This window comes from Zootermopsis nevadensis, unplaced genomic scaffold (assembly GCF_977971745.1).
Source record: "Zootermopsis nevadensis isolate Lab colony 2312 unplaced genomic scaffold, Znev_1.0 Znev_ptg000028l, whole genome shotgun sequence".
NCBI classification, from domain to species: Eukaryota; Metazoa; Arthropoda; class Insecta; order Blattodea; family Termopsidae; genus Zootermopsis; species Zootermopsis nevadensis.
The window spans coordinates 925220-952677 of NW_028259160.1; the positions used below are offsets into that span (position 1 = coordinate 925220).

General features: G+C 34.5%; 4 protein-coding genes across 21 annotated transcripts in view; 1 reads left to right on the forward strand and 3 right to left on the reverse strand.

The window, feature by feature from the left end:
* The window catches only part of LOC110839046 (TOM1-like protein 2), a 34110-nt gene extending 32702 nt beyond the window's left edge, over positions 1–1408 (reverse strand). For 7 of the 10 annotated variants that reach the window (XR_002546317.2, XR_002546315.2, XR_002546316.2 and 4 more), the window contains exons 1-2: positions 1276–1408; positions 34–294 (exon numbers count right to left, since the gene is read on the reverse strand). Coding sequence is in view for 7 of the 10 variants with exons in the window: in XM_022082845.2 (XP_021938537.1) it covers positions 34–294; positions 1276–1327 (313 nt within the window). In the remaining 3 variants the exon portion in view is untranslated. The other 3 variants (XM_022082843.2, XM_087357304.1, XM_022082846.2) reach the window with 3 other exon arrangements.
* Positions 1409–1423: 15 nt separating this feature from the next.
* Positions 1424–10501, forward strand: LOC110839045 (dynein regulatory complex subunit 3). 3 transcript variants are annotated; one of them, XM_022082839.2, is made up of 9 exons: positions 1424–1797; positions 2423–2706; positions 2816–2994; positions 4597–4806; positions 7324–7464; positions 7663–7879; positions 7962–8150; positions 8682–8821; positions 9952–10501. In XM_022082839.2, the coding sequence occupies exons 1-9, from the start codon at positions 1638–1640 to the stop codon at positions 10253–10255; spliced, it is 1824 nt and encodes a 607-aa protein (XP_021938531.1). In that variant the 5' UTR covers positions 1424–1637; the 3' UTR covers positions 10256–10501. The 3 variants fall into 3 exon arrangements, with proteins under 3 accessions (XP_021938531.1, XP_087213417.1, XP_087213416.1); XM_087357290.1 differs by lacking the exon at positions 1424–1797 and adding an exon at positions 1833–2078; XM_087357291.1 differs by lacking the exon at positions 2423–2706 and having other exon boundaries at positions 2961–2994.
* Positions 10502–10937: 436 nt separating this feature from the next.
* Positions 10938–20430, reverse strand: LOC110839049 (enoyl-CoA delta isomerase 1, mitochondrial). 6 transcript variants are annotated; one of them, XM_022082848.2, is made up of 7 exons: positions 19899–20430; positions 17779–17947; positions 17435–17559; positions 15948–16094; positions 14685–14803; positions 12164–12345; positions 10938–11393 (listed from the first exon to the last, which is right to left on the reverse strand). In XM_022082848.2, exons 2-7 carry the CDS (start codon positions 17933–17935, stop codon positions 11233–11235), a joined length of 891 nt encoding a protein of 296 aa, XP_021938540.2. In that variant the 5' UTR covers positions 17936–17947; positions 19899–20430; the 3' UTR covers positions 10938–11232. The 6 variants fall into 6 exon arrangements, with proteins under 6 accessions (XP_021938540.2, XP_021938541.2, XP_021938539.2 ...); XM_022082849.2 differs by having other exon boundaries at positions 19844–20430; XM_022082847.2 differs by lacking the exon at positions 19899–20430 and adding an exon at positions 19662–19837.
* Positions 20431–21166: 736 nt separating this feature from the next.
* LOC110839057 (M-phase inducer phosphatase) overlaps positions 21167–27458 on the reverse strand; it is an 84499-nt gene continuing 78207 nt past the window's right edge. For both annotated transcript variants that reach the window (XM_087357285.1, XM_022082866.2), the window contains one exon: positions 21167–26685. In XM_087357285.1, coding sequence (XP_087213411.1) covers positions 26418–26685 — 268 coding nt within the window. In that variant the 3' untranslated portion in view covers positions 21167–26417. The remainder of the gene's footprint in view (positions 26686–27458) is intronic.

The following is a 27458-nucleotide window of genomic DNA, read 5'->3' on the forward strand; positions in this document are numbered from 1 at the left end:
CATAAAAACAAGAACGTGTCACTTACAACATACCTATAAGTTTGACTAGCTCCTGAACAAACTCCTTATTGCATGCCAAAATATGAAATCGTTTCCCACAATTCTTGACACACGTTTCCAATACAGTAAGGGTATACATAACCACAGTGTAGTTTTTCCCAGCATTTTGTGTTAGGCGTTTTCTGATAGCTTTTATTGCATCTTTGGGCCCATCTTCTGTGTCATTAATAATGTCACATATTTCCATGTTCAATGCCCAGTTTTCTGATGCTAGGGAAGCATCTGTGGCTTGTTCTGCAAAACAAAAACAAAAATTGTCAGTGGGACCACGGCTCCGGAGAATTTGACGTAAATACGTCTATACGGAAAGGAAGTTTATACATTGGCTTTATTCTAAATATTTCCTTCAAACATGCTTTATATTTGAGATAAGTTTGATTAAGACATTGCTTATTTAACTTGAATTAGTTACGCTTGAAATGGGACTGTGGTAGATGAATGTAATGTAAAGTAATGTAATTTAATATAAGGTAAGGTAAAGTAAGGTAAGGTAATGTAAGGTAAGGTAATCTAATGTACTGTGGTTTCCAAGGTAACCATTGTTGTTTATTTGTTGATAAACAGATGACGTTTCCCAGGTAACATAACAATGAAGTTTGACGTTTCCTAGGTAACATAACAATGAAGTTACACTTTTCGTTTCCCTTTTTTGTAACACTTTTTTGCGAATGACACTGACCCTAAAATATAGACGTATTTACGTCAAAAAACAATAAAGATAAGCATATTTGGCATACTGTATTAACTACGTCTACCGTAGTGTCAATATTAAAAAAAAAAAGGTTAGCATTCATAACAGTCAGACCTCCTCACTGAAACAACACCTGTGTTCCTTATTCACCTACAAACTGCATTTATCACTTCGCTGCCTTCCAATACCACACTGCCAGCTGTCACGGGAAATAAAGTACTGACTTTGCATACACACAATATGACGACCAACAACTGAAAAGTTTCCGTCTCATCTGATACACAGTAAATAAGAGCAACCCTTCGTGTAGTTCAAACAACAATTTGTGGTATTTTTGTATAAAAGACAATCCGCTACGCAGAAAAAAATTAGATCGATAGTCAATTGTTACACTTTCATGTACCATAATTACACCCATAGTCTCCTTCGTATAGTAACATTTACAAAAAAAACGGCATTACACATAAAATTATTGCTTAACACTTACTACAATACAAAAACAGAATAAAACTGTACACTATTACCTATTCTTTGCCCAACGGGCGAAGCGAATGGATTTCCTCCAAAGAAAGACATGTTTTACTGACAAATGACAATCATGTGATGCAACACACCCTCCAACCCAAAGACATCACTTCCGTACTGTCTCCTTCCTTTCGTTGTCATGGCAACAAGCGACGCCAAACATTGGCACATGAGTATGCTATATAGCATGGGTTGTAATGAAGTGAAACAAGAATGGCTTTGAGTTCAGATTTAAAATGATTGCATAAAACCAAACAGAATTTAAACATTTGACTAATTTAAATTATTAATTATAAATAACTCTCACAGTTTTTATTCTGTAAAGTGTTATTACTTGCCATTCTTAGAAATCATACCAAACATGAGCATAATTTATGAAGACCTTGAACCAGGTGTAATTGATACAGTAATGATAATGAAAGCATTGGAAAATGAAAGACCAACAGGAGAAGCAGGCAGATTGGCAGCAGAGGAAGGAATTATACTTCAAGAGGTTACAAGCCTCAGACTTCAGTTCTTAAGTTAGTTCAGTTTAGAAATTTATTATCAACTAAGCAGACATGTAGTTTGTAAAGAGTAAAATTAATAAAAAATAAATTTTCTATGGTTGGGTTTATTGGTTCGTTAATGATAAATTCATGCATTCTTACAGTTAATTTACATGAAGATACATTACAGTTGTCTATATATGTTGTATACAGTCTGTGAGTTGAAAAGCATGAATGTGTCAACACTGCAATTAAATAAATAAAGAAGAACTAATGAGGATATCACTAGTACCAGTGGATAAATGATTTGTAAGGTAACATCACTGTTTCAACTGCAAATGTTACATGGCATCAATTTATAAAGGACATTTCTTGTAAATATGGAGAAGAATGTACAGAGATTATGTTGGCCATTTTCAAGATGCTGTATCAGTATGTGCCTAGCCTAAAAAAACTGAGGAAAATTATGAAAAAGTCAATCAGAATAGGCAGTAACACAATCAAGATTTGATATTAGTACCTCTCAAACAGCAGTGTTACTTCTACAGTAACGTTCTGCCATTTCTTATTTTCATTGTCTGTCTATGACCCATCTTTTCTTGTCAACCTTCGTGCCCTATATATCACTTGACTGGTATGTGTGTGTGTATTTCTTTAGATATCTTGAAGATAGATCATTTGTGGATGATGACATCATTGGTGGAACTCCAACTTGGGAATAACATTATTGAGAAAATTGAAGGTTTGAACTCACTGGTGAATTTAAAGGAACTTGACCTGTCCTTCAACAGCATTAAAGTTATTGAAAATTTGGAAAAACTTGTAAAACTTGAAGTATTAACATTATTTGAAAACAGAATCAGTAAACTTGAGAACATGGAAAATCTTGTTAACCTGATGATCTTCAGTATTGGAAATAACCAAATCAAAAGCCGTAATGATGTAAGTAACTGTCACAAAAGCTTCCCAAATAATTTTTATTAAATTGTTTACATTTACTCAGGACAGAATGGTTCAATAATGGTACGGAATATGCCAATTATATGTGCAGGTGATTTATTTACGTCAATTTCCTTGTCTCCGCTCATTGAATATGGCAGGGAACCCTTGTGTAGAAAATGGAGATAAGGATTTTCAAGAATATATTTGTGCCTTCTTGCCAAAGCTGACATACTATGAGTACCATATCATTTCAGCAGAAGAACGAGCAACTGCAGAGATAAGCTATAGGTAAGTATGATGTTATAAAAAAATAAGACAGTAACTGCAAGAAAACAAAACTGTGAAGTTTAAAGATGTAAATATCAGAATTGTTTGCTTCCACAATACATAGAAATTGACATCATCTTAGTCAATGCAAACCTAAGGTAGAGTTTAATAACTAAAACCTTTCCAACCTTAAGAAAAGGCTATTGCTCTGATTGAAAAAGTGTTGCAGCAGTATATGGTGAGACAATAGGGCCACCTAGATACAGTATAGAACATAAGTTAGAGATTATGGTTAAATACACAATCATGTTTTGTAACAGGCCTCTCTAATCTTATCAGTATGATATGGCTGATTTGCATAAAGAAAATAAAAGACATAACTTACCTATACAGTTTATTGCAGAATCATTATCTCTCCTATCTGTACAAAGTTGTATTAAGCTCCAGGTTCACCACTGACAATACAAAACCAGCATCAAACATTCTTTTGGAACATACTTCTTATCATCATGATAACATTAGCACAACTGTTCATAATCTTTTGTAGTATACTGAACTCATCATGTGAGAAAATTAGACAAAAATTGGTGACAGCAGTTACATTTAGCAAGCAGGACAACAACCTGAAAATATATAGTTTATTTTGTATTATTGTTATTATTCCATCTATTCACCATTTTACAGGGTATTTACTTCTATGTACCTGAGACAAACCTTGCCCCTGAGGTACATAGTGCAGCAGCTATTTCCTAAATACATTTTGTTTTTAATATGCATTACATGTATTGTATAGTGTTATTGTGAGGCATGACTATATATACTAAATATTTTACATCAGCATCTTTCAAATTATGTATGATGTTCCTAGAATGGCAGTTTTCTGAAATTCCCTAATGTCGTGTTTGCCCGGGATTCTGGCCAAATGTTATGAGTGGCTTGGAAACAGTTCCAGTTGCTCCCATATTTATTGGGATTACTTTTGCTTTTACTTTCCACATTTGCTGTATTTCAATGAGAAGGTCCTTGTATTTCAAGATCTTCTCCACTTCCTTCTTAATTTTTATTATCATCTTCATCATCACTGTTGTTGTCATTATTATTAAGAAAATACAAAAACATTTTATCTGAATGCATTGTTATAGTACAACTACATTACATCTGAGTGTGAGAAAACAAAAACTAAGAATCTTATTTCATACATGTAGCCCATAAAACTATATAAACTGGACTGATGGGAAGTTCTAAATATTTAGATTGTTCAAGCGTCACATAAATTGAGGGGCTTCACATATAAATAATGGTGACATTCTTTAAGAGAATAAATATCTATTCATTAGTTTTTTATCCTCCTTCTTTTGTGGGTTGGTATATGGTAAGAGTTTTTAAAAATGTCTTAGTGTCAGAACACAAGGTGTAAAGCTACTAATATTCTAATTATTCTATTGGTGCCTCTTTTTACAGTAGATACATACAATGTGTCCTGTAAATTATATGCTTCTCTTAGTTGTCCACCACTCAAAAATGGATGCTGACTCCTGGTCTGGACAGAGTAATTAAATTGTCTTTGGCAAAGACATTCATGTGCAGGAATACTGGAATCTGACAGAATGACATTCTTTTCAGGACCATTCTAAAACGATTAGAAGAGACTGAGGAAAAAGAAAGACAAAGCAGAATGGAGGCTGAAGCTCGAGCTAAGGAAATGGCATTCCATGCTGAAGCCTTTGTTGAGAACTTAGACAGAGACCAGCTATTCAATGCCATGTTTGAAAATGATGCTAATGGCAAGACACTCTTGACAATGGGAGAGGCAGCAATGGATGTTTACAATAAGTATCCTTGTTTGGGTCCATTGGTAGTACTTAGTCTAACCAACAGATCAAGAGTCCTTAATTCTATTGCAGAAACTGATCAGCAGTAGAAGCATTACACTTCACAGTTATAACTTGTTCTCCTTTCATTTGTTAAATTAATGTCACATTGGAAAATAATTCAAATTTGGATAACAGGTCTTAATGAGGTCTATATTTTATGTCATACCACCTACAAGGCTACACAACCTCATAACTGACAAGACCACAATCAACATCTAACCTACCACAAGGACCTCAGATCTCAGAATTATTGAACAAGTTGTTCACTTGTGATTTCTGAATCATGTAAACTATATAGAGTAAGTAAACCAACAACTATTAACACTATAAAAAGACACTACTGCCATACGCGTTTCGACCTCAAGAAGTCATCATCAGTGGCATCAGGGAAATTAATACATTTAGTCAAATGGTTCAAACTGGATTCAAAATGAAAATGAAAAGGGTATTTGACAAAATATTTGAAGTGACACTGCACTAGATGCTGTTATTCACAGGAGTAGAACTTGTCACTTAGCTAAGTACAAGTTCTACTATAAACTATATGTTACATTTGACTGATATGGACCAAAATTAAACTTGTCTAAAAATTAGTGGGCACTCCCAGTACCAAGTAAGCTACAATCAAAATCCATAAAGCAGTTCCAGAGTAGGAATATGCATACAGCTGTAATTATTAACAGTTTCTTCACATGATTCCTGCAGTCAATACCCATGAAGCACATGCACCTAATTTTAGATATTTTAATGTAAATGTAGATATGTTGTATGTGTAATAATAGCAAAGAAAAATCTTATTATTGGGATGATAATTTCAGTGGAACATGTATGCATGGAAGATGAAAAATGTATATATTTTACATATATTTATTTTTCCAGTCTATACACAAAACTTGTTTTAAAATCTATAAAAAAAATCTATAAACGCAATGCACAAATGTACAATAGTTTTTAAAAATATATGAATTGATAAGCCTGATGATGATGTGGTAAATATCGAAACATGTTGTCGAAATCAAAAGCGCTGTGATAAATGTAATATTAGACGACACAGAAAAGCGCCATAAAATATAACATAATGCAATTTATATTGTAAATGTTATAAATAATTTTAACAACATTATTTTAAAACAAGTTTTGTGTATAGACTGGAAAAATAAATATATGTATTGATATAACACAAACATGACGCAATTAAGATACAAAAAGTATATATTTTAGTTGAAAAATATGAAGAAGAAATTAATCAAGAAACCTAGGTATATATGGGATGATAATATTAAAATGGATCTTAGACATGTCAGGATGTGGACTGGATTACACTGGTTGAGGATACAGTCTAATGATGCACTCTTGTGAACTTGGGTTCCATGAAAAGCAGGGAATTTCTTGACTGACTGAGTTACTGTCAGCTTATCAAGAACTCTGTTCCATGGAAGTAGTTTAGTTGAATTCAATCATTTTTATAGGTAGAATTTAATGGTTAATGTTTCATTTTTAGCATCAAATTATGAGTGCTATTATTATATTCCCTCAAACATGATACAGTCAGACAGCAGTGAATGATGGTAAAAATGGTGACACAAGGGTTGTTCAGCGTGTCTGAATACACTCAGGCTGTAGGGACTCTGGTGCTTACCCTGTAATCAGAAACTACACAGTATTGATTCCAGTTTTCTGCAACAGAATTTTTCTCAATTGTCCACAAAAATCTAAATTAAAACACAAACTTCTGAGAACTTACAATACCTTCATTCAAATGCTTCAAACCACAGTGAGAATATCAATAACTATATATTATAAACCACACAATTTGATGATCCATTTCTGTGCTATTTTCTAACTATATTAAGTTTATCAGATGTAACCTTAGAAGTTCCATTCTATTGCCATGTGTATAATGTTTGACATAGTACTAAATTTGTATGTATATGTATGACCAAACACTGCGTAAAAATATATAACAGTGATAAGTGTAGATGGATGTTATTGTGACAGTATAAATTATATCAAACACCACACAAATTCAATGAAGTCATACTGATATTACTGGTGGTAAGAAATTAGGAAGTACAAACAGTGGAATGGCCTCTGGTGACATGATACTCTTTATCAAGATTCATGAAAATTCAAGAATTGTTTCAAATGTTAACATGGGCAGATGCACATGAAATAAAGCAGCAAGCAAGCAAAGCTAAGTATGTAAGATTTGAGGTTTTCACAGCGGTGAGTATGAAGATTTCTGTCTTCTGGGTTGTTGCGCCGTGTAGTCTGGTCGATGTTTACCAACGTTTCAGAGGTCATACGGAGGCAGTATGACCTCTGAAACGCTGGTTAGCATCGACGAGACTACACGGCGCAACAACCCAGAAGACAGAAATCTTCAAAGATAAGTAGTTGTGAAAAGGTCAAATTTCCTGAAGTATCTGTGGATTTCTGTGTTGTGTTCAGATGACCTTAACTTCTTCTAACATAGGTTTCATGATGAAACAATGAAAGTTATCCATCAGCTTTTCAAATTAGGACTGGAGCAACATGAAATTCGACAGGAAGAAATAAGACAATATTTTAAGTGTGTGGATGCTGCTAAAGAGGAAAATAAAATTTCAAGTCAGCAGTAAGTGAAGGACAAAAACAATAAATATATTTTACATATAAATTCAGTTATGTGGAATCAGAGAATGGTGGGTGAAAAGAATTTGTGTTAAATTTAAATTTTGAGAATGGTTTTTCATATTTTAACATTAAAATAATATTGACTATTTCATGAAGATTTTAATATGGTATCATTAATATTCTTCTTTTGAATGAACAGGTATATAGAAAGCTTTCTTAAGAGAAAAGATGAAGTTTTTCTGGATATTCACAACATCTTGCAAGCTGTAGATAAACTAGCAGACACAGAAGAAACTTCTGATAAGGGAGAATACATTTCCAGACTGCAGATCTTGTTTGACCAATTTAATGATGAACGCCAAGCAGCTTGGTATAAACTTATGGCTAAGGAACTCACACTATATGAGCAATTAGAGGTACTTTTCTGGTCTTTATGATTTCTAGGCACAGGTTAATTTATTAGCTTATTGATGATCTTCATAATTGTTTTAATAACAGGAGACAAATGGAAACTTTGGACAGAATATAAATGACTTGGTATCTACCTTCACCGAGGAAGCACAATCTTTTTTTGCCCAGATTCGAAATCTGGAAGCTAGCTACAATGAAGAAATGTCAGAGGTTGCCAATGCATACCTTACTAATTTAAACATTACAACAGTTCCAGTATCTCCAGAGCTGAAGCAGGTACAGTTATGACAATTGATTCATTGCTGTTCATCTTATGTTTATAAATTTGTATATGTACATTCCATACCAAATGTCAGCAACGTACAATGACCGAGGTAGTTGATGGTGGTGGTGATATGCCATTATCTCTAAATTATTGTGAAGATAAAATAATATAATGTAATTGAAAATTACTATTTAAAACTAATTCTATAGAGCAATCATTCTTGAGAAGCTAACTGTCACTCAGCTGGTCAAGAAAGTCCCTACATTTTGTGAAACCTGTAGGTCCATTAGTGTTAACAACTCCTGAGCCAACTAAATGCAGACCAGACTCCTTCATTTGTCTAAGATCAATTTTGATATCCTTCATCTATGTCTAGATCTCGTAAGCGATTCTTCTCTTTAGGTTCACTGAATATGCATTTATCCTCCCTGCCATATGTACTACATGCTCATCCTTTTGGATCCCTCTTCTTTTATCTCTGTAATAAAATTTGGTGAAGAGTACAAAGTTTAAAATAACACTGAATTGAATATTACTGTCAGATAATGGTCAACAAAGAATCACTGAATGGTGCTACAACACAATCACATGATTTCCGTCTTCATACCATTGATAACCGGGAGACTCAACTGCTGACAAGAATTCACGAGTGGGTCAAAGAGTACTGTGATGAAATCACTATGTAAGTACAGTTATGAAAAAAGCTTTACAATATCACAATTCACGAAATGTTTGTATAATCTATAAATTACATATTCAAAACTTCAAGTTTGTATTGTTTTCTTGCACTGAGATCTAAATTAATATGGCTATTAACAGCTTTTGGCCTCTGCAAGTGGCAAGCTTCACTGAAACCCTCATTCTGATGTACCATTTTGCCTTTTTTCTGAAAGGGTAAATAAAGACCAAACTGTAATCATGCCTACATATTTTTTACCTTAGTAATTTAATTTCAAACAATGAGAACTTTGTGCATAAAGCTACAAATATTTAGGAAACTCTAGTATTTTATTTTTTAAAATACAGACTCATATGGATTATCCTTCCAAAAATAGAAACCTCTGCTCCAGCCACTTTACCCAAGTACAGCAACTCCTGAGTCATTACAAATGTAGTCACAAAGAGAAAAATTACAACACCCCCTGACAGGAATCAACTTGCAGCCAAATTCTACTCGTACATACACATAAATACTCATTATCAGCATTATCTCATGCCCATTACTTAAGTTAGGATGTGGATGATTACATTTATCCTGTACCTGTGAGATTTGAGGTTCTTATGGCAGCACATATGAAGATGACTGTCTTCTGGAATTTTTCCGCATTTCAGAGGAGCTTACTGCCACCATTAATAGGGTGATGACTCATCACTCTTGATGATGGAGACAATAAGCCTCTCTGAAACATCGATCAGTTTCCATAAGACTAAACAGCACAAGATCCCACCATCATCTCCCCCTGTACCTGAACACCACACAATGGAAGTATAGAGGGCATGCAGATGAAATCCCATCGATTCTAAACCTCAGAACTAGATGGACCAGATATTATCTCCAGGAAAAGATTCACCAGTACCCATCATATAGGATTCTGAGTGGCCCCAGATAGGGTGATGAAGAACCACCACCAGGACTGTGAGACTCGTCAATTTGACGCATAACTAAACACTTACCGACTCAACTACCAATCTATCTAGAAAATAAATACCTGAACTGTTATCTCACCAGGTTTCTTATTCATTTAAATGCATATGGAGAAGAAGAAATAAGTTATCATTTAAGGACATTACATGATGCGATCTTTATTCCAGAGGAGAAACTCGAAACTCTCGTAAGAAAGTGATAGAGATAAATCACTTCCTAGACATCCAGAGAGAAGAGTCTGAAGATCTTCAGGCTTCATCCTTGATTGCTATGACATCCCTGCTGCCTGCTGAAACAGTAGAAAGCTCAGGACCTCAGACTGCAGTTCCTCAAGACACAAAAGAAGAAGGTGAAGATGCTACAACTACTGATACTGAACCACCAGAGTCCTCAGCCACTGAAGAAGAGGGTGAAGATACTGCTGATACTGTACCATGTGAATCCTCAACTGAATCTACTGCAGCATCCTAAACTAAAGATGAAAGTGACAGAGAAAGTGAAAAGCCACCTCACTGAACACCTCAACCGTAAACAGGGTTTCATATATCCAGAAAAATTAAAATGCAAATATGAAATATTTCATATTTTCACAGTTCTAAAATAATATCCAGGCACTTAACAACTTTGGTTTTCTCTAAATAATTATAAATGTAATTCAGCATTCTATACATCACTAAGTAAAAACATTACATTTTATGACAGCAGTTGATTGGTTGATTTAGAATGTTACTTATCAAAGAACAATTAATGATCTAAATATACTTTTCCTTGCATTATTTTTAACTAAAAATTTAAATGCAGTGAATAGTTCAGGTTTATACAGGCATACTGATATTCATATGCCCAAATGAAACTATCTCTGTGTACAGCAACATCAGCATTATACCCTTCTGTAATGACAGACATCCAACTATTTTATGTTGTTAGACTAAATATGTCTAATCATGCAATTATGCTGATACACCTTTCTGGCATGATGCCCCATATATAAAAACAACACACACAGTGTCAGACCCAATATCTGGCATCCAAAAATCCAACACCTAAAATCCCATCTTTTTTCTCGTCTTCAAGCAAGATATAATCACTTAAAATCAGAAGATTTAAGTTTCAAGGTACTTTGGGGATTAAAATTATATTAAAATGGTAAGAATCTGGAAACAAGAAATTTATTTTGTATATTTAATGGATACAGCATTCCTCATCACCATTTTTATTATTTACTTTGTATTAAAATTTGTCTACAAAAATATCCCAAATCCCAAAACTTATAAAATATGAAAAGCCTTAGTTCCCATGCTTTCTGGATAGGGGGTCCAGTACTGCATATAACCTTGAGTTCTCCTCACAGCCACGTCTTTTTGAATTATATTCATAAAAATGTCATTGTAAGGCAGTATACAATCATATGAGCCATGCATTTTTCATGGATGCCGGTTTGATGGATGTTATTTCTTCTTGAGTGATTCAAGATAATGATCAAGTCCCATCTGCACTGCAGGCTGGTTAATAAATCCTATGAATTCTTGCAAGTCTTTCTTTTTGTTGGCAACAAGCCATTCCAGAGGCTCCTGTCTACAGCTCAATTTTGCCAACTTGCGCGCTGTTGCTGCAACATTCCAAGCAATATCATTAAGGTGGTTAATAAGTTTGGAACTAACTAACTAAATAACATCATGGATCAGGGACCTTCTTGAGCAGCTATTAATCACAAAGACAGTCAAGATATTCCTTGCCTGTTACAGAATCCAAAAGTTAGTAGGATTTGAGGTTTTCACATTGGTGTGTCCAAAGATGGCTGTCTTCTGGGTTCCTGTGCTATGTAGTCTGGTAGAAGTTTACCAACATTTCAGATGTCGTTGCTGCCTCCATCATCAGGGCAATGATGGAGGCAGCAAGGACCTCTAAAGCATTTGTAAACTTCTACCAGATTACATGGCACAGCACCCCAGAAGACAGCCATCTTCAATCCAAAGTTTCATTACCACGTTCACAAGGTCCGCCAGTAAATTCAAATCCGTAATTAATAAGCTTCCCTCTTTTCCAAACTATTTTCCTCAATTGATATGATTATAGTATCATCATGCAAGTATGTTTTTATGATAATTAGTCTGTGCCCCCTAATAACGTTTGAAGCTACCAACAGACTTTCATTGTATATAGTATAAACATAAAGCCATTAGAAGCTTTTTTTATAATTTCCAATCATCAATAATACCATCTCCTAAACCTTATTGCTTTTTAAAGTTATAGATTTACAAGTATAATATCTCTAGTGTCACAACAAACCTTAATTTGAATAAACATTCAAAATTTTGAAACTACAATAGCAACACAGCTTGCCTATTTTTAGAATAACACTGGCAAAATTCTATGTACCTGATATTTTTGACATGCCAACCAAAAACTTCTCAGCTTTTGCTATGGCATCAGCTTTATCTGTTGCCACTTCATCTATTAAGCCAATTTTTAAGGCTTCATCAGTAGTAAACAGGCGGCCTGTTGTAAGTGCTAGTTCAGCTTGCCGACTGGAGATCACATTTTTCATAGAGAACTGAAACCTACAAAGTGCAACCATACAAATCAGCAATTCCCGAACAGTGTTCTGCAGAACCAAGAGATTCAGCAGAGCTAATTTATTCTAAAATAATAAATCAAGGAGCCGTTTCTTTCCGAGGAAATCACTTATCACCAGTACAAATGAGGGAAAGAAGTACTTCAGACATACTGTCTACATGCATCTATTACCAAGAAGTGATTTTTCTTGTATGCTGAAAAATACTGGGCACAGATTATACCAACATACAAGAGTATGATGTTATTCACATAAATAAAATGTTTACAAGAGATCAACAGCTTGGGCTTCGATCAAGTACTAGGATCTCATGGTGGTAAGTATGAAGATGGCTATCTTCATTCTGATGCCTCATCACAGGCATCGTTGTTTGTTTGTCATCAGTCTTCCGACTGGTTTGATGTGGTCCTCCATTTTCGCCTATCTTGCGCCAATCTCTTCATTTCCACATATTTTTTGCAGCCCACATCCCCAAAAATCTGTGTCACATATTCCAATCTTTGTCTCCCCTTACAATTCTTCCCTTCAACTGTTCCTTCCACTACCAAATTAATCAATCCTGGGTGCCTCAGAATGTGTCCCACCATCCTATCTCCTCTTCTCGTAAGATTTTTCCATAGACTTCTTCCTTCGCCTATCCTGTGCAAGACCAGCTCATTTCGCACTTTATCAGTCCACTTAATTTTCAACATTTCAAATGCTTCTATCCTTCTTCTTTCTAGCTTTCCCACTGACCATGTTTCGCTTCCGTATAGCGCTGTGCTCCAAAAATCTTTCTTAATTCCAGGTCAGTGTTTGACACTAGTAGACTTCTCTTTTTAAGAAGGCTCCTTTTGCTTGTGCTAATCTGCTTTTAATGTCTTCCTTGCTTCGTCCATCTTTTGTGATTTTGCTTCTTAAATAACAGAATTCCTTTACTTCTTCTACTGTGTCTTTCCCAATTTTGATACTTAATGGATCATTATTCTCATTCCTGCTGCTCCTCATAACTTTTGTCTTGCTTTTGTTTATCCTTAAGCCGAATTGCTCACTGAGTAATCTATTCATACCATTCAATAATTTTTCTACATCTTCCTTCCTTTCAGCCAAAAGGGCAATATCATCAGCGAACCTTAACATTCCTATCCTCTCCCCTTCGACCTTTATTCCTGTCCCAAAAATTTTCTTTCAGTTCCTTCGTTCCTTCCTCAGCATACAAATTAAACAGCAGGGGCGATAGGCTGCAACCTTGTCTTACTCCCTTTTTAATAAATTCCTGTCTTTCTTGATTCTCCACTTTTATTATGGCCACCTGATGCTTATAAATACTGTAAATAACTCGTCTATCTTGATACTTCAGTCCTACCTTCCTCAAGATTTCAAACATCTTATTCCACTTTACTTTGTCAAAAGCCTTCTCCAAGTCTACAAATGCCATAATTGTATCTTTATTTTTCTTAATCCGTCCTTCTATTACTAAACGCAAGTTCAGAATTGCCTCTCAAGTACCCATACTTTTTTGTAAAACCAAACTGATCCTCATTTAGTGCCTCTTCAACTTTCCTTTCTATATCAATGCAAATAAATTGCATATTTTGACATGTTCATTACCAGCCAATTAGCATCACAAAAACCATGTTGTCTGAAAGTCTGAATACTTCCTATGTTAGGCAGAGAGGATATGGGACTCCAGCAATATACTTTTTAAATGAGAGATTTGTGTGGTCAAAAGAGTCTGAGAATATTAACATAACACAGCACTGATCCTTTTTCATGAACCCACTTACAATCTGAAACTAGGCCATTCGGTGACACATGACAGCTAAAAAGACGTAAGAGAATTTGATCATATTGACGATGCAGTGGACATAAAATAACTCCGAGTATCATTGACCATTACAAATACACGTGCGGGAGGGAACAAAAAACAACATATGGAGTCCGTGTATCTAAATACTGATTACGTAAAAATTAAAAAGGAAAAAAATGTTTTCAGTTGTATTGTAAATGCACAAACAAACTCTTTGCTGTCCTTCTCCCCCTTGCCTTTACCATATTCCCTCCTCTTTTACTATGATGAAACTCAAGCTCCGAGTTATTCTGCATACACTGTACAATGGTATGGACATGAGCCATATACAAGATACTTCTAAAAGCTTCAAAACTGAAGACGTCTAATAACCACTGAGGAGAGAGAAGACTAAGAATTGAGACCAAATGACGGAAGAAACAAAAACAGAAAAAAACATGAAAAAATAAGCATAGATATCAAAGTACTTAAGGTTGACAGAAAATAAATTAGACCCACCCTGAAACATCAATGGACGATGAAGGAGAGTTTCTTACCATTTAGGTGCTACAATTCCTAATTGGGTTTCATTGAGACCAATTGTATACTTCGGTCCTACCATTACTCGGTATTCACAGCTGAGTGCCACCAAGCAGCCGCCTGCAGGACTATGGCCCTGGGAAAACACGCGCATTTGAGAACAAAATAACCAAGGTTGGTTTCAAACCTAAAATTTTCAAAACGCAAACAGAATTTAATGTCATAATCTACTACAAAAGCAAGAAATAAAATAACTTATAACACAAATACTCCATTAAGCCTCTATTATAACCAATTTCCTTATTCAGGTAGAATAATGGGTTAATATCAACTCGGTGTACATACGTGTCTTCTTAATAAGTTTAGAACAAAATGACAAATTTCCACAGTTAATATAAAAAGTGAAGTTTGTCCCGCTATGTGCCGTAAAGGCGCTTGGGGTGAGCGGAGATATAGCTCCTCTCTTAACCTCGGCACTAAATGGGGGTGAGTGGTCGGCACCACGCCCTGGCCAACTTTACCCCCAGGAAAGGACCCCGGTACCCATTACAGTTAATATAAACAAAATGTAATACAGAAGGTAACATCAAGTTTATTACTTTTTAATTCAGTACCATCTGCATGGCAACTATAAGGGTTTTTCTAAACACAATTTTTGTATACAATATAAAATAATAATATAGCAATGAGGTAAAATCTCCACTCACTGGTCCATGTTCTACACCAGACCCTCGCCATTCATGGATGTCACATTCTTGAAAACCCTTGTGAATGGTAAAACCATGATGTGCAAAGTTAAAATCTTTGGGAAAATTGATTTAGGGGAACCAAAGATGTGAAACATGATACTTAATATGTATAATGCATTTATAAACATGAAAATGCCAGTGTTGGTGTTTATCAGGATGTTGGCGTTCCTGGTCATAAATTGTCTTGGTGATCAAAAAGAGCAACAATTAGTTCTAAAACAACAAAAAGTGCAACTGATGAACACATGACATCTATTTAGCTACTAAGACAAGCAGGAAGATTCAGGCTCTAATGTATTACTCTTTGCACCTGTGCAAGAGTAACTGAGAAAGAGCAGGGGACCTGTGCCGTGGTGCACAAATAGTACCAGCTGTAACTGAGAAACACATATTTCCAGAATAAAACTGTAATCTTTGCACATTAATTCACTGACAACTTAAAACAGCCAGTGAATTATGAGTTATCTCATTCTGGGCTGTCAAAATAACAAACACGACATTGAATAGACCCTGCAACTCAATATAACTCACATTGATGGCAGCCACAGTCGGATATGAAGATCCAAATAACTTAAGCCAAACATCTTGCAGGGTTGTCCAGAAGGCGACTGCACGGTCTTGTTTTGGTTTGTACATTTCCAAAATATCCAAACCTGCACTGAATACCGTAGGAGAAGCCTGGTGCGCAAAGCACACAACAAAAATAAATTAGAATAGCACGGCTATGTTAATTAATGCAGACAAGTTAATTTTAAAATAATAAATTAAGTACAAAACATTATTTAAGTTTATTATGTTGTATTAAATTAATAATATACAGACGCTTACTATATATATATATATATATATATGTACATGTACAAATACAAGACCTCAAACTTTAACCGCACAATCTCCGTCAAGTTTTTACGTTAAACAGCTGAAGCTTACCTGGTATGACAGGATTAGGTTTTTAGTGCTTCTTAGTTACTTGTTTAATGTCAGTAGCAATTAAAGAACTAAAGTTGTTAACCCTCTGAAGTTAAAGCTCATATAATATTTAAGAATTCAGTCCCTATCATGAAGAAAATCTAACTCTTTGTGATTCCAAAGATCAGTTGGTTAATGCTGTTTCAGGAAATAATCTGTGTTTATTCTGAGTCATATAAAGCCCATAATACAAAATGAAGAGTTACTGAATAATAAAGCCGGTGGTAGACATAGTTCCCACTTGGCTTTAAAGGGTTAATTAACAGAAACCATTTTGGTGGGTTCAGTAATCTCTGACTCAGAAGGAATCTAAGGTAGAATTAATTTATGTTGTACTATGACATGGAAAAGAATCACAGAAATAAAAAACCAAGAAACTGCAAACTGGAATAACCCATAAGCCATCTGCTGTTATTCTTAGTTATGAAATCCTTGTGCACTAATTTTACTGATGCTACAAGTCTTATTCAATATAAGTGTCTTAGAATCAATTCCATTATGTTGTACTGTGCACCAGTTAGGTTGAAGTGATAGTTAACATTGCTTTGAATTCACTTTTCATCGTCTCTGTAAACTTTCTTAAAACTCGTCAAGAATTTTTTACTTCCCCAGTCTCAAATATTTCTGATAACCTGAGCTTTTGTTTCATTGTCTGAACAATTTTCTTACAATTTACCTAGGATCCACATGTGTGAACTGAGCTTCCAACACGACAGAGACGCATATCAAAGCTGCCACAAAGAAAAAGGGAGAAGAAGAGGGTGGGGAGGATGAGAGTGAAGAAAAAGAAAGTTGTGGGTCACAGTATGTCGATATTTTATTAGACTATACAGGTCCCAGTTTGAGAAATCTTGTAATTTCATTACTTAAAAATTTGAACTAAAATATAGATGACACTTTTAATAACAATTTAAGAGCATTTACATTTAATACAAATCAATGAAGATAACAAGTGTTCCAAACACATCCAGCTGATTAAACAATATATGAAAAAGTTGTATTTTGATAGTTACTTTTTCCATATATATTTAACGTGGTTATCCACTTACGGATGTAAGAATCATTCCCCGACTCCTGTCCTTCTCCAAGGTATCAAGCACCGAATAGAGTTCCTGCAGCAACTCCAAGTTAAGGCTATTCACTGGTAATCGTTGCATTGTGACTGTTGATATACCTACAGACGGAAACATTACGTCCTGTAACTTTAAATGAGACTACCACAATCAGACCAAATTATACATATTACACATGTTACAATTCAGGTTTGATAAAATGAAAGAGTAAAAATTATTACACAACCATACATGTAATTTCATTATAAATTACATTCTTTATTCATATTGGCTTATTAACATCTCCAAGTAAACGTATTCCAATTGAAACAATTTATTACCTGTATTTTCATTCACTGCCACATCAACCAATTTCCCATTTGAAGAAAATTCCCTTTGAGATCTGGCTACAAAATGTCTCACACTGTTGAAAGTTACTGCCGACAAATAAGGCTTCCAACAGCTCTGTCTCAAAAGCCATGAACAGTGCGGTGACATCTTCACTTCGGACTATGAGAAAACAATATTTCCTATTAGCATTCAACGCCTCATGTATTACACTGTTGTTTGTTTTCACCCTGAAATTTGCAACACACTGCAGACACTGAACAGTGATACAGAGGACAAATAATTTTTCACAACTGCCCAATTAACTGAAATGCAGCTGCCCTATGGAGGCTTATTTTACACCATTCAATTAATTTCCTGCATATCTGCTTTTTTATGATTTAGTATTCTCAGCTAATAGCACTGATTTGAGAGTGTCGCGTAACAAAGTTCTGAAGATAGAAAATGAAGAAACAGATAAATGGAAACAACTACATAATTAAAAGCATCACAATTTACATTCATCACCTAATATTGTTACAGTAGTTAAAGAAGTAATGAGATAGGCAGGACATGTAGCATATAGTGTCTCAAAAAGATGTATACTACACATCGTAATATGTAATATTAACCTTGTGTGTATACATAATTTTGGGGCACTATATGCATAGGCCTATAGTGCCGATTGGACTACCTCAATGGAAAATACCATTTTGGAACATGTATATAGATTGGAAAATAATATCAAAACAGTCTTTACTGAAAGAGGTTGTGAAAACACACAATGGAAAGATTTGAGGATATGTTTCAATGACAAGTTTTTATGTACACAGTAATAAACTTTCATAACAGAAATCACAATAGACATCTTACAAACAAAATTACACAGCCATTACACTTCTTGAGCATATAACTAGGCCAATGGGATCACCAAAATGAATGAAACAAATCAATAAACTTAAGAAGGCATTGAAGTATAAATCAAAGCTTCAGCTCTTTAAATGGCAGAACAAAGTGACAGATTTGATTACTGTGATGACAATTTGAAATACATTTAATACTTCAATTGCCATTACATACAAAGTCATAACTAATACAAATTCAGGAACTTCTTAATGTGTCCAAATCAAAATCACTCAACAGATTTCAACAAAACACAGCATTGTAGATCCACATCAAAAGTTTTTGTAAGATTGTCATTTTGTCTGTATCAGCCCACTGTAACCCCCACTATGCAAAATTCTAATCAAACTTTTTTGAAAGATGATTCAGTGTGCATAACACTACTACACAACACAAAACACTGACCTTAAGATAACTTGTACCTGAAATATTGACTGGAAGTGCAGAATGTTATTTGGAACCTACAAAGTATGATGACCACACTTGACCTAACCTAACTAGCAAATAATGTAAGACCAACGCTGCCTGGGATATAAATGTGGTATGATGCTATACCATGTTCTGCTCTTTAAGCAAGACAATATTTCTTACGTGGCAAATACTCAATAAAATATAACGAAAATTTCTTTATACTGCTGTAGGCTCTATATTGCAACTATTAACATAGCAGTTTTACTTAACTCATACTTCTCATATTGTTTGTACTGTTTATGCTGCAGATGAACGTTACAGAAATTTAAAAACATATCTAAACTAACTGGTTTGAGTACATGTTAGTTTTGGGCATCCCTTTAAGTATTAACTAACTCTCTGGAAACACAACCTTACAATTCACAACTACCAATAACACCTCCAATAAATGTAAACCGGAGTAATTTCATTCAGTACATCCTCATAACCCACTATCTATTGACATTCCATAGATACTTCATAGGCCTAGGCCAAGGATGTAGAACATGACACTGCAAAAATTCCTGTTTACCTAAATACGTACCTAGAAATGTATCTAAACCTCCACCTTCCATCAATTATATATCTTTTTCATGTCATATTTAAGAACTTCACGTAAGTTGTAACATTGGAGAGAAGTTGTTTAATTTTTCCACGAAACCACAATACAGTTAAACAAAAAATTCTTTCAATGTAACACGCACTAAAAGAAGTGATTGAACTCACCGGAAACGAACTTTGATACCTCTACAACACGAATTACGAAGAATCAACGTATTACCTATGACAAGATGACACTTGATTGTAGTCTGGGCGAATCTGTGTGTCTGTGGACCTTTAGAAGTAAAACGCAGGACGATAAGAAGAGTGTGATTAGCAGCCGGTATGGAATCATGTACTGCCCGCTAACAAAGCGTAGTTTAGTATCGGGTACAGTACTATAGGTTTTATATTTGTGAAGTTCCAGTCGCCTGCTGATTAACTGTTTGCCGGTATTCTCCTCTCTGCCCCGCACGGTTACATAGGTCACACCAATGTCGTTGGTTGCTCAGGACAAAAAAACGTTGGTCTTGACAATACAGACCAACGCAAGTCCGACGGTTGTGCAAGATACCGACGTATTCCAGTCGAGAGAACATTGCGATGAAATGCAATCAAGTTCTGTGTGTATGTTACTTCGACTAAATTTTCCATTATTCTTTTGTTTTCTATATATTTGTTCTATAACTGAACAATTTACAAATGACCAGCAGTCGAAAGAAGGGTAATACCATTCATTGTGGAGCTAGGGACATGGTAAAACACCCACATCGCCAGTGTTCAGTGAACTATTGTGGATTGTCTGTCTACTTCAACTGCGAAACACGATTGGGCTGTAGAGCAGAGAGAAACGAAGGAAGCCCCATCTGTTGACAAAGAGTGTAAACCAAGCAAAGTTAGCACTCAGAGCAGTTAGGAGAGTACAGGAAAAAACAGAAGTTCCAAACTAGACTTCAACCTGTACATAACATGTGAGCAGTTGGCCAGTCTTCCATGAAATCACACTTTGAATCTAACATAAGGACCAAGGTCCACAATGAGTTTGTTGCCCATTTTTATTTTTTAAAGTCTTAATGATCTTTCTTTAACTTAATAACTTTTTGTATTGTGTCTGTTACATTGCTGCTCAGCAGGTACCAACCTATGTTAAATGTTTTACATTTGTACCCAGTTTATATGGTTCATAATTATGGTCATAACTACTACTATTCAAATGTTTATTATTTAGTGGTTAACTGACCTATTTTGATTCGGTAAACATAATTAAAATTCAAATCCTTAACTTGGGACACAGCTAAAATAAGTTAAAGGACCACTGTTGTAGAGATATTCATATTACTAAATGATGAACTGTAACCATGTGATTGTCAACATGTCATTATGTGCTTTTAGGGACACAAATATTCTAAGTATGGTAACTGGAAGTGCTTGGAAACATGATGCTTATTGTAAGCCAAGGACCAAGTTTCAAACTGGCATGCCCAAGGATGTAATACTAAAGACATGTAATATTCATCAGTCATTCTATATTTACTAAGAACATATCATTCAGAGGACAATTTGCATCTAATTACATTAAACACTATGTGAGTAGAAGATGACCATCTTTTGGGTTGTTACACTGTGTAGTCTGGTAGAATTTTAAGGACTTTTTGAGGTCCTTGCTGCAAGGACCTCTGAAACGTCAGTAAACTTCTACCAGACTATGCAGTGCAAAAAACCCAGAAGACAGCCATCTTCAGACTCACCGCCATGAAAATCTCAAATCCTACCATGTGAGTAATCATTACAAGTTTTCATGTCCCATTCATACAAGATACAATACAATTTTCATAAAATAAAATAAAAAATAAAATAAAAATAACAATAAAACAAATAGGTATTCTCATTATGATCACACATTAATCATAGTGCGAAAAGGTGAGGCACAATATTGAAACTATTATAAAACATAAGAAGTGCTGTAAGAGGTTATGCATGCACTTTTTACCTGAATAAGTTCACTGATACCAAACACTATGTTTGATAAAGAAAGCAACCATTAGGATCTTCAAGACACTCTGAAATAAGATCAGGCCTGTTTTCTTTCAGATAGGGTACAGTTTACATATGTGGAATATAAAATGCCTTCTTATAAAAGAAGCCCAAGAAACATTAGAATCTACAATTTAAAGACATTTCCCTCTAAAAGTAAAATCTTGAGTAACTGACAAATGTGCTGATAAAAATATTTTTAAAAAAAATCACTTTTAGAATACCCAAACCATAAAACAAAATAAAAACTTTTGAAAAATGTCACAAGATACCTTCAACATAACAAACCCTCTATCTGTAACACTGGCCTCTTCCACTGCATACTTCCATATTAGTAACAAAAATTGCACTGAAAACACTACACAAAGACCACTATGATGGTGGTCTGTAGCATATAGTATAATACTTATTACACAGTATCATATGAACACATCTGGAAATTGCATCCACTCACTGTTATATAGATGAACATGAATTTCATCTAAATTTTGAATTATGAGTGAACGTTTGGTCGGCCAGACCTAGCACAACTTGCAACAGCAAACTCCCACTACAAATAATCTTTCCTGATGAGGAGCAGCAAATATATATATATGCAATGCTCGTTCATCATGTCTACATGTATATACAGCCCTTACTTGACAACACTTTTTATGTTGCTGTCACCGACAAAGTTTGTAATCCTACATTCCTCAAGTCACCTGTTTACATGTGGCATAAGAACACAAAATTATGTTACATCATGTAGCTATGGAAGTACAGAAACCATTCATCTACCATTACCATATTCCTTACTAAAGTTATATAAAATTACAAAAATATTACATTAATCACTTCCACTGGATATACACATACAAACATTTATGAATAAACTGCCTTATTAATCTTTTCATGATACATAACCTCAATTAGAAGCAGTGACCCTTCTGGCCTGGACTTATTACTTATTTCTTACAATCTGTGAAAGGAACATGGAACAGTTAAAACCATTAGTGGCGTCTCAAGTTACCACAAACATATTATTAACAGTAGGAGAAGGTAAAGGTAATGATAAGTCTGAAAAAGTCATATGTAAAATGAGGGATACTGATCACTGCTTCTTTTGAGCCCTTAGAACACTCTGATTATATCAAAATACATAACACATCCATCAACAGCAGTTGAAAGATTTCACCATTCAGTAATGATTTGTCCAAATTTACTAACATATTTCAAGCAATACTTAGGTCAGGTTACGATCTCCCACATGATGTAATCTAAGAAACTCCAAAACCATACTTATGTTCATTACTAGAAATTTAGTATGAAATACTCCTAATGACAACTGTGAACTCCACAGCTGAAATAAGATGCAAAACTGTGCAAAAGCAACAAATCATTTCAATAGATGTTCAGTTGTAGCATCTCAATTTAACAATTCCTAATCATACTGGCATTGATGTATCAAGTCTCTGGTCTGATGAAAAAAATTCAGCTGCCAGCTGTTCATTTGAACTCCAAACATGGATCCATGGAGTAGCAAACTTATAGCAGTGACAGTACATTCCAATAGACTAAGCAGCAGAAAAAATTTAGTGATTCACTGGCAAAACAGCATAACTGATAACATGTGACTGTAAGCCAGTGCCATTTCAAGGCGCGCACAGTGTTAAGTGCTGATTGAAGGAAACATCAAATTTTGACCCCGCATACCTGGTTGGTAGCTGCACTAATGTCTGAAAGTGTCAAAACCAGCAAACCACATTCTACAACTTCAGGTATTGCTTTTGCATGTCACTGCTGCATTCCCAAGGTTCAACTCTTCACTTGATCTACTTTAAAGGAAAGCACACCTCTGACAAAACAGTAATTTTTATTGTTTTAAATAACTGTCTACTGAATTCACTAAACACGACCTGCTGTTTTGTATTGTTTCTGTGAAAACTCATTAATAGCTGTTACACTTTTCGCTTTAGTACAAAACCATTTCAAAATCTGTTACTTTATCCTCCACTTATTATTTCTCAGTATGAACATGTTGCACTGATTATCTCCATGCTAATGGAGGCAATATTGTCTGAAATGTCAGTAATATTTACCAGGCTATACTGTATAACATTCCAGACGACAGCCATACTTAAATTTATAGAAAACTGTTTTTTAATAAGCCTTTTTTCCATATTAATTAGTGCATTACCCAAATGTCAATCTATGAATGAACTACTGGCAGCAATTTATACTTCATGATACCCTGCAGAGCAAGCTACAGAACATTACATATTGTACCTCATTACTGAATACATTACATTAACATTCATCAAATGAGAATAGTGAATCTAAACTCCCATCTTAATGGGATTCCTAATTGGATTTTAGCTTCAGGGTTAATGGCGTAGCAGTATGCTAGTGTGGCACGTGGCCAGCCGAATCACGTGCAAGCTGCATCGCATAACCAACAACAGTTAATAGCAAAATTGTTGGACATCACAACTTTATTTATTACCATTTTGTTTAAATATGTAGCAAAATTAATATATAAAGAAGCGTAATGCTTTTTAATTGTATAAACTTGAATATATTATATTAAAGAACAATCTCTCAATTTAATGTCTGCGGATTATATCAACAACTGTCTGTATTTATATCTGTGAAACGAGGATAATAGGATGAAAGCCGCGTAATGAATAAGCCTACAGATACAGCTGTTATGAGAGTCATGCAGAAAGCCAGTGTGCCACATCCATTTTACACCTTTGGCTCACAAAGTTTCTTTTTTTTAATATTTATGGTATAGAAATAGCTTTTACTTTAAAGCGAACCTTAACCCTACATAACATGCATGCTGAACTTTTACTCTATAACAGTATAAACCTGAGTTTTGAATTTGTGAATAATCCTGTTTCACTTGTCAGTGCCACAGCAGGTAACAGAACGTGAGCTGTGCTTCATTAGCCTACTGCATTTTCTATTACTCAAATTTCATAAACATTTAGTAACAGGAAAGTGTCATAACCTCACTTTTATCTTAAAAAATACCAAATAATTTATTGTTACTGGCTGTCACAAAATAGACATATAAAGAAAGCTTGTGTTAGAAATTAATCTGTTGTGGCTCAAATATTAAAGTACAAATTGATATGGAAAGAGTGAAAGCTCCGAGTAGAAAGTAATTTATTAATATGTCTGGTTTTGGTTAGGTCAACATTATGCAGCACATCTCATGTTTTATTATGTTACAGCATATTCGCAAGTGTTACGACCCTGCAATTCACCTTCTTACAGAGTCACAGCAGGAAACGCACTTCAACTGAAGAACACTTACGTTTTCACAAACACTTGCAGGATGCTGTGTTGTCATAATCATAAAAAGAATAGGAACATTCAGAACTGTCATTAATTAATCAAAGTGGAATTTAACTAACTGAGGTTCAGTTTCAGGAAACTTTATCTTCAGTGTTTCCTCCAAAATAAAATAATCATGCAATTTTGCTCACTTGCAGTAGAAACTGATGTGTCTCTTTAAATTCAAAATTTCTACCACTCGATCATTAAATACATTATGTTGAACGACAAATTTCATTCTTCCTGCTAGGACAATGATAAAAACATCTGCGAATCAGGCCAGCTCTATACCACTACCAAAAAATTCTGCTATGAAATAAGCAGTTATTTATTGCTGATTTACTCTGTACAACAATGTTATGCAGCTATTTTCATGAATTATACAAAAAACTTAAAAGTAACAAAATTTAATGTCACCAAGCATCGTTGTCATGAGATTTCTCTTTTTCTGCACTTCAGAAATACTCATTACTTGCATATTCTTGGGTCAAATGGCTGAAGTTTCTTAGACTTGTATATTTTAGAATATACTACAAAATTTAAAAACAGATTGTGGCAAAAAATAATTCATCTTTTAACGTATAACTTGCCTAAGTTTGAAATATTTAGTTCACATTGGAGTTTTATTAAGTAAACTTATGTGTAATTTTGTATATATATATATATATTCAGCATGTATTCTGGAAAAAAAAATGGCAATAGTAGAATATTAATAAGACAGATTTCTTCAAATTTTTTCAACATCTCTTCCCAATTTCATATTCAGTTATGGGTTTTGAGGTAATATTCTAAGCGTAATCTAGTGTATTCCCATAATCTAATAAGAGACATGCGCACTGCTTCACTAAATTCCAATTGTGCATCAAAAACCACCATTATTTCACATCTATATAAAAGAGATCACAGGATGTTTTCTTGTCAAAAAGTGAAATCTTATATTAATGAGATGATGCAATTCGTATCCATTGAGATCTATCAGATATCGTTTTATGCATGTATGTCTTCAAATAACGTTTATATATATTTTTGGCGACTACAGTTCTTAAAATTATTACACTGATGAACACATTTAAACAGATGACACTCAATTAAGCACTACACTTTCTAGAATCTATATGCCAAATTAAATCATCTGCAACTTTAAAATTTATGACACGATGTATTGTCCAAGTATTCATATTCTGATCCAAAGTCTTTTAACTAAAACAAAACTCATATTTTATTCAACTAAGCAAAATATTTTTCATTCCATTGATCTACACCACAACACAAAACACATAGCAACCCACTAGGTTATGGAATTTATCAATGAAATGTCATGTGAGTCATCAAATTTATTTGCATGATAAGAATTCGTAACTTGGACACAATCAATAATAAACACGTAATATCCAACTGCCAATTTTTATAAACCTAAGCGCTTGAGATTGCTGCGAAGTGCCAAACGACTCTTACTGTCTCCATTCCAGGACTTTGACTTTGAGCGGAAATGTCGCAGGTCAGTCTCGTGATCAGGGTCAAGCATGGGTCGATACGCACAAGGCTCACACTTGTCACCGTGCCTTTCAAAGAATGTCTTGTAACCACCGTGCAGCAGATATAACTCTGGGTAGTTAAGTGTTGGGTAGGATTCTTTGTTTCGGTCCCGGTCCGAGTTACGTAAAAATCGGAACCTGCAGAGAAAATTGAATTACGTTCATCATGAAATAAGACTTGCATATAAGAGAACCTGTATATAAAGCACAAAATCATGGATTCCTGCGACACACAGCCTACTTTTAAATATCATTTAACTTTCATGTAGAAATTTAAACATAGCAATCACCTTGACACACAAATTTAAATTTAGTTACTCTAGCCGCATTACAGAATCAAATTACTATGTTTCATAATCATTGTTTCAGCTTCCATACACTGTGGGAGGAATTCAATTAACAAATCACAATAAATATAAGTCCCTTACACCTGTGACCACGAACACATGGGTATGGCTGCAGGTCTGACTCTTACAACTTCAAAATATCTCAGAGTTTCTTTCTTTCCACATAATTAGACTGCTATATAAATGCACAATTTTCACTGCCTTTTTGCTATTCTGAACTTCAAACCATGAAAAGGAATTTCTTTTTTTATTATGAGTGTGAAAACATTTAAAATGTTTTTTGATGCAGTTATAAACAAGAAATTATTTCTTTGATATAATCAGACAATAAATTAATATGAAACATAAAATAAACAAAACATAAATTAAGGTTTACTGGGTCTGTCCATAAATATTATTGAAACTCTCAAAAAGTGCATCATGGCAGAACAGAACTTTTAAAAAATGTATTTACTTCAATAATTATCAGAAAATTATTATATGATAATTATACTGAACTGTTCTTGGTTAATAAAATTAATCTAGCCAGTAAAAAAAACTTTGGTTTACGTGCCATGCCGCGTA

Coding starts and splice junctions, on each gene's coding strand:
- LOC110839045 (XM_022082839.2), top strand. CDS start 1,638: ATGAGCATAATTTATGAAGACCTTGAACCAGGTGTAATTGATACAGTA. Junction 1,798..2,422: donor CCTCAGACTTCAGTTCTTAA/GTTAGTTCAGTT, acceptor GTATTTCTTTAG/ATATCTTGAAGATAGATCAT. Junction 7,465..7,662: donor AATAAAATTTCAAGTCAGCA/GTAAGTGAAGGA, acceptor TTGAATGAACAG/GTATATAGAAAGCTTTCTTA.
- LOC110839049 (XM_022082848.2), bottom strand. CDS start 17,935: ATGTCACCGCACTGTTCATGGCTTTTGAGACAGAGCTGTTGGAAGCCT. Junction 17,560..17,778: donor GGCAGTGAATGAAAATACAG/GTAATAAATTGT, acceptor TTCCGTCTGTAG/GTATATCAACAGTCACAATG. Junction 12,346..14,684: donor GGAATTGTAGCACCTAAATG/GTAAGAAACTCT, acceptor TGCACTTTGTAG/GTTTCAGTTCTCTATGAAAA.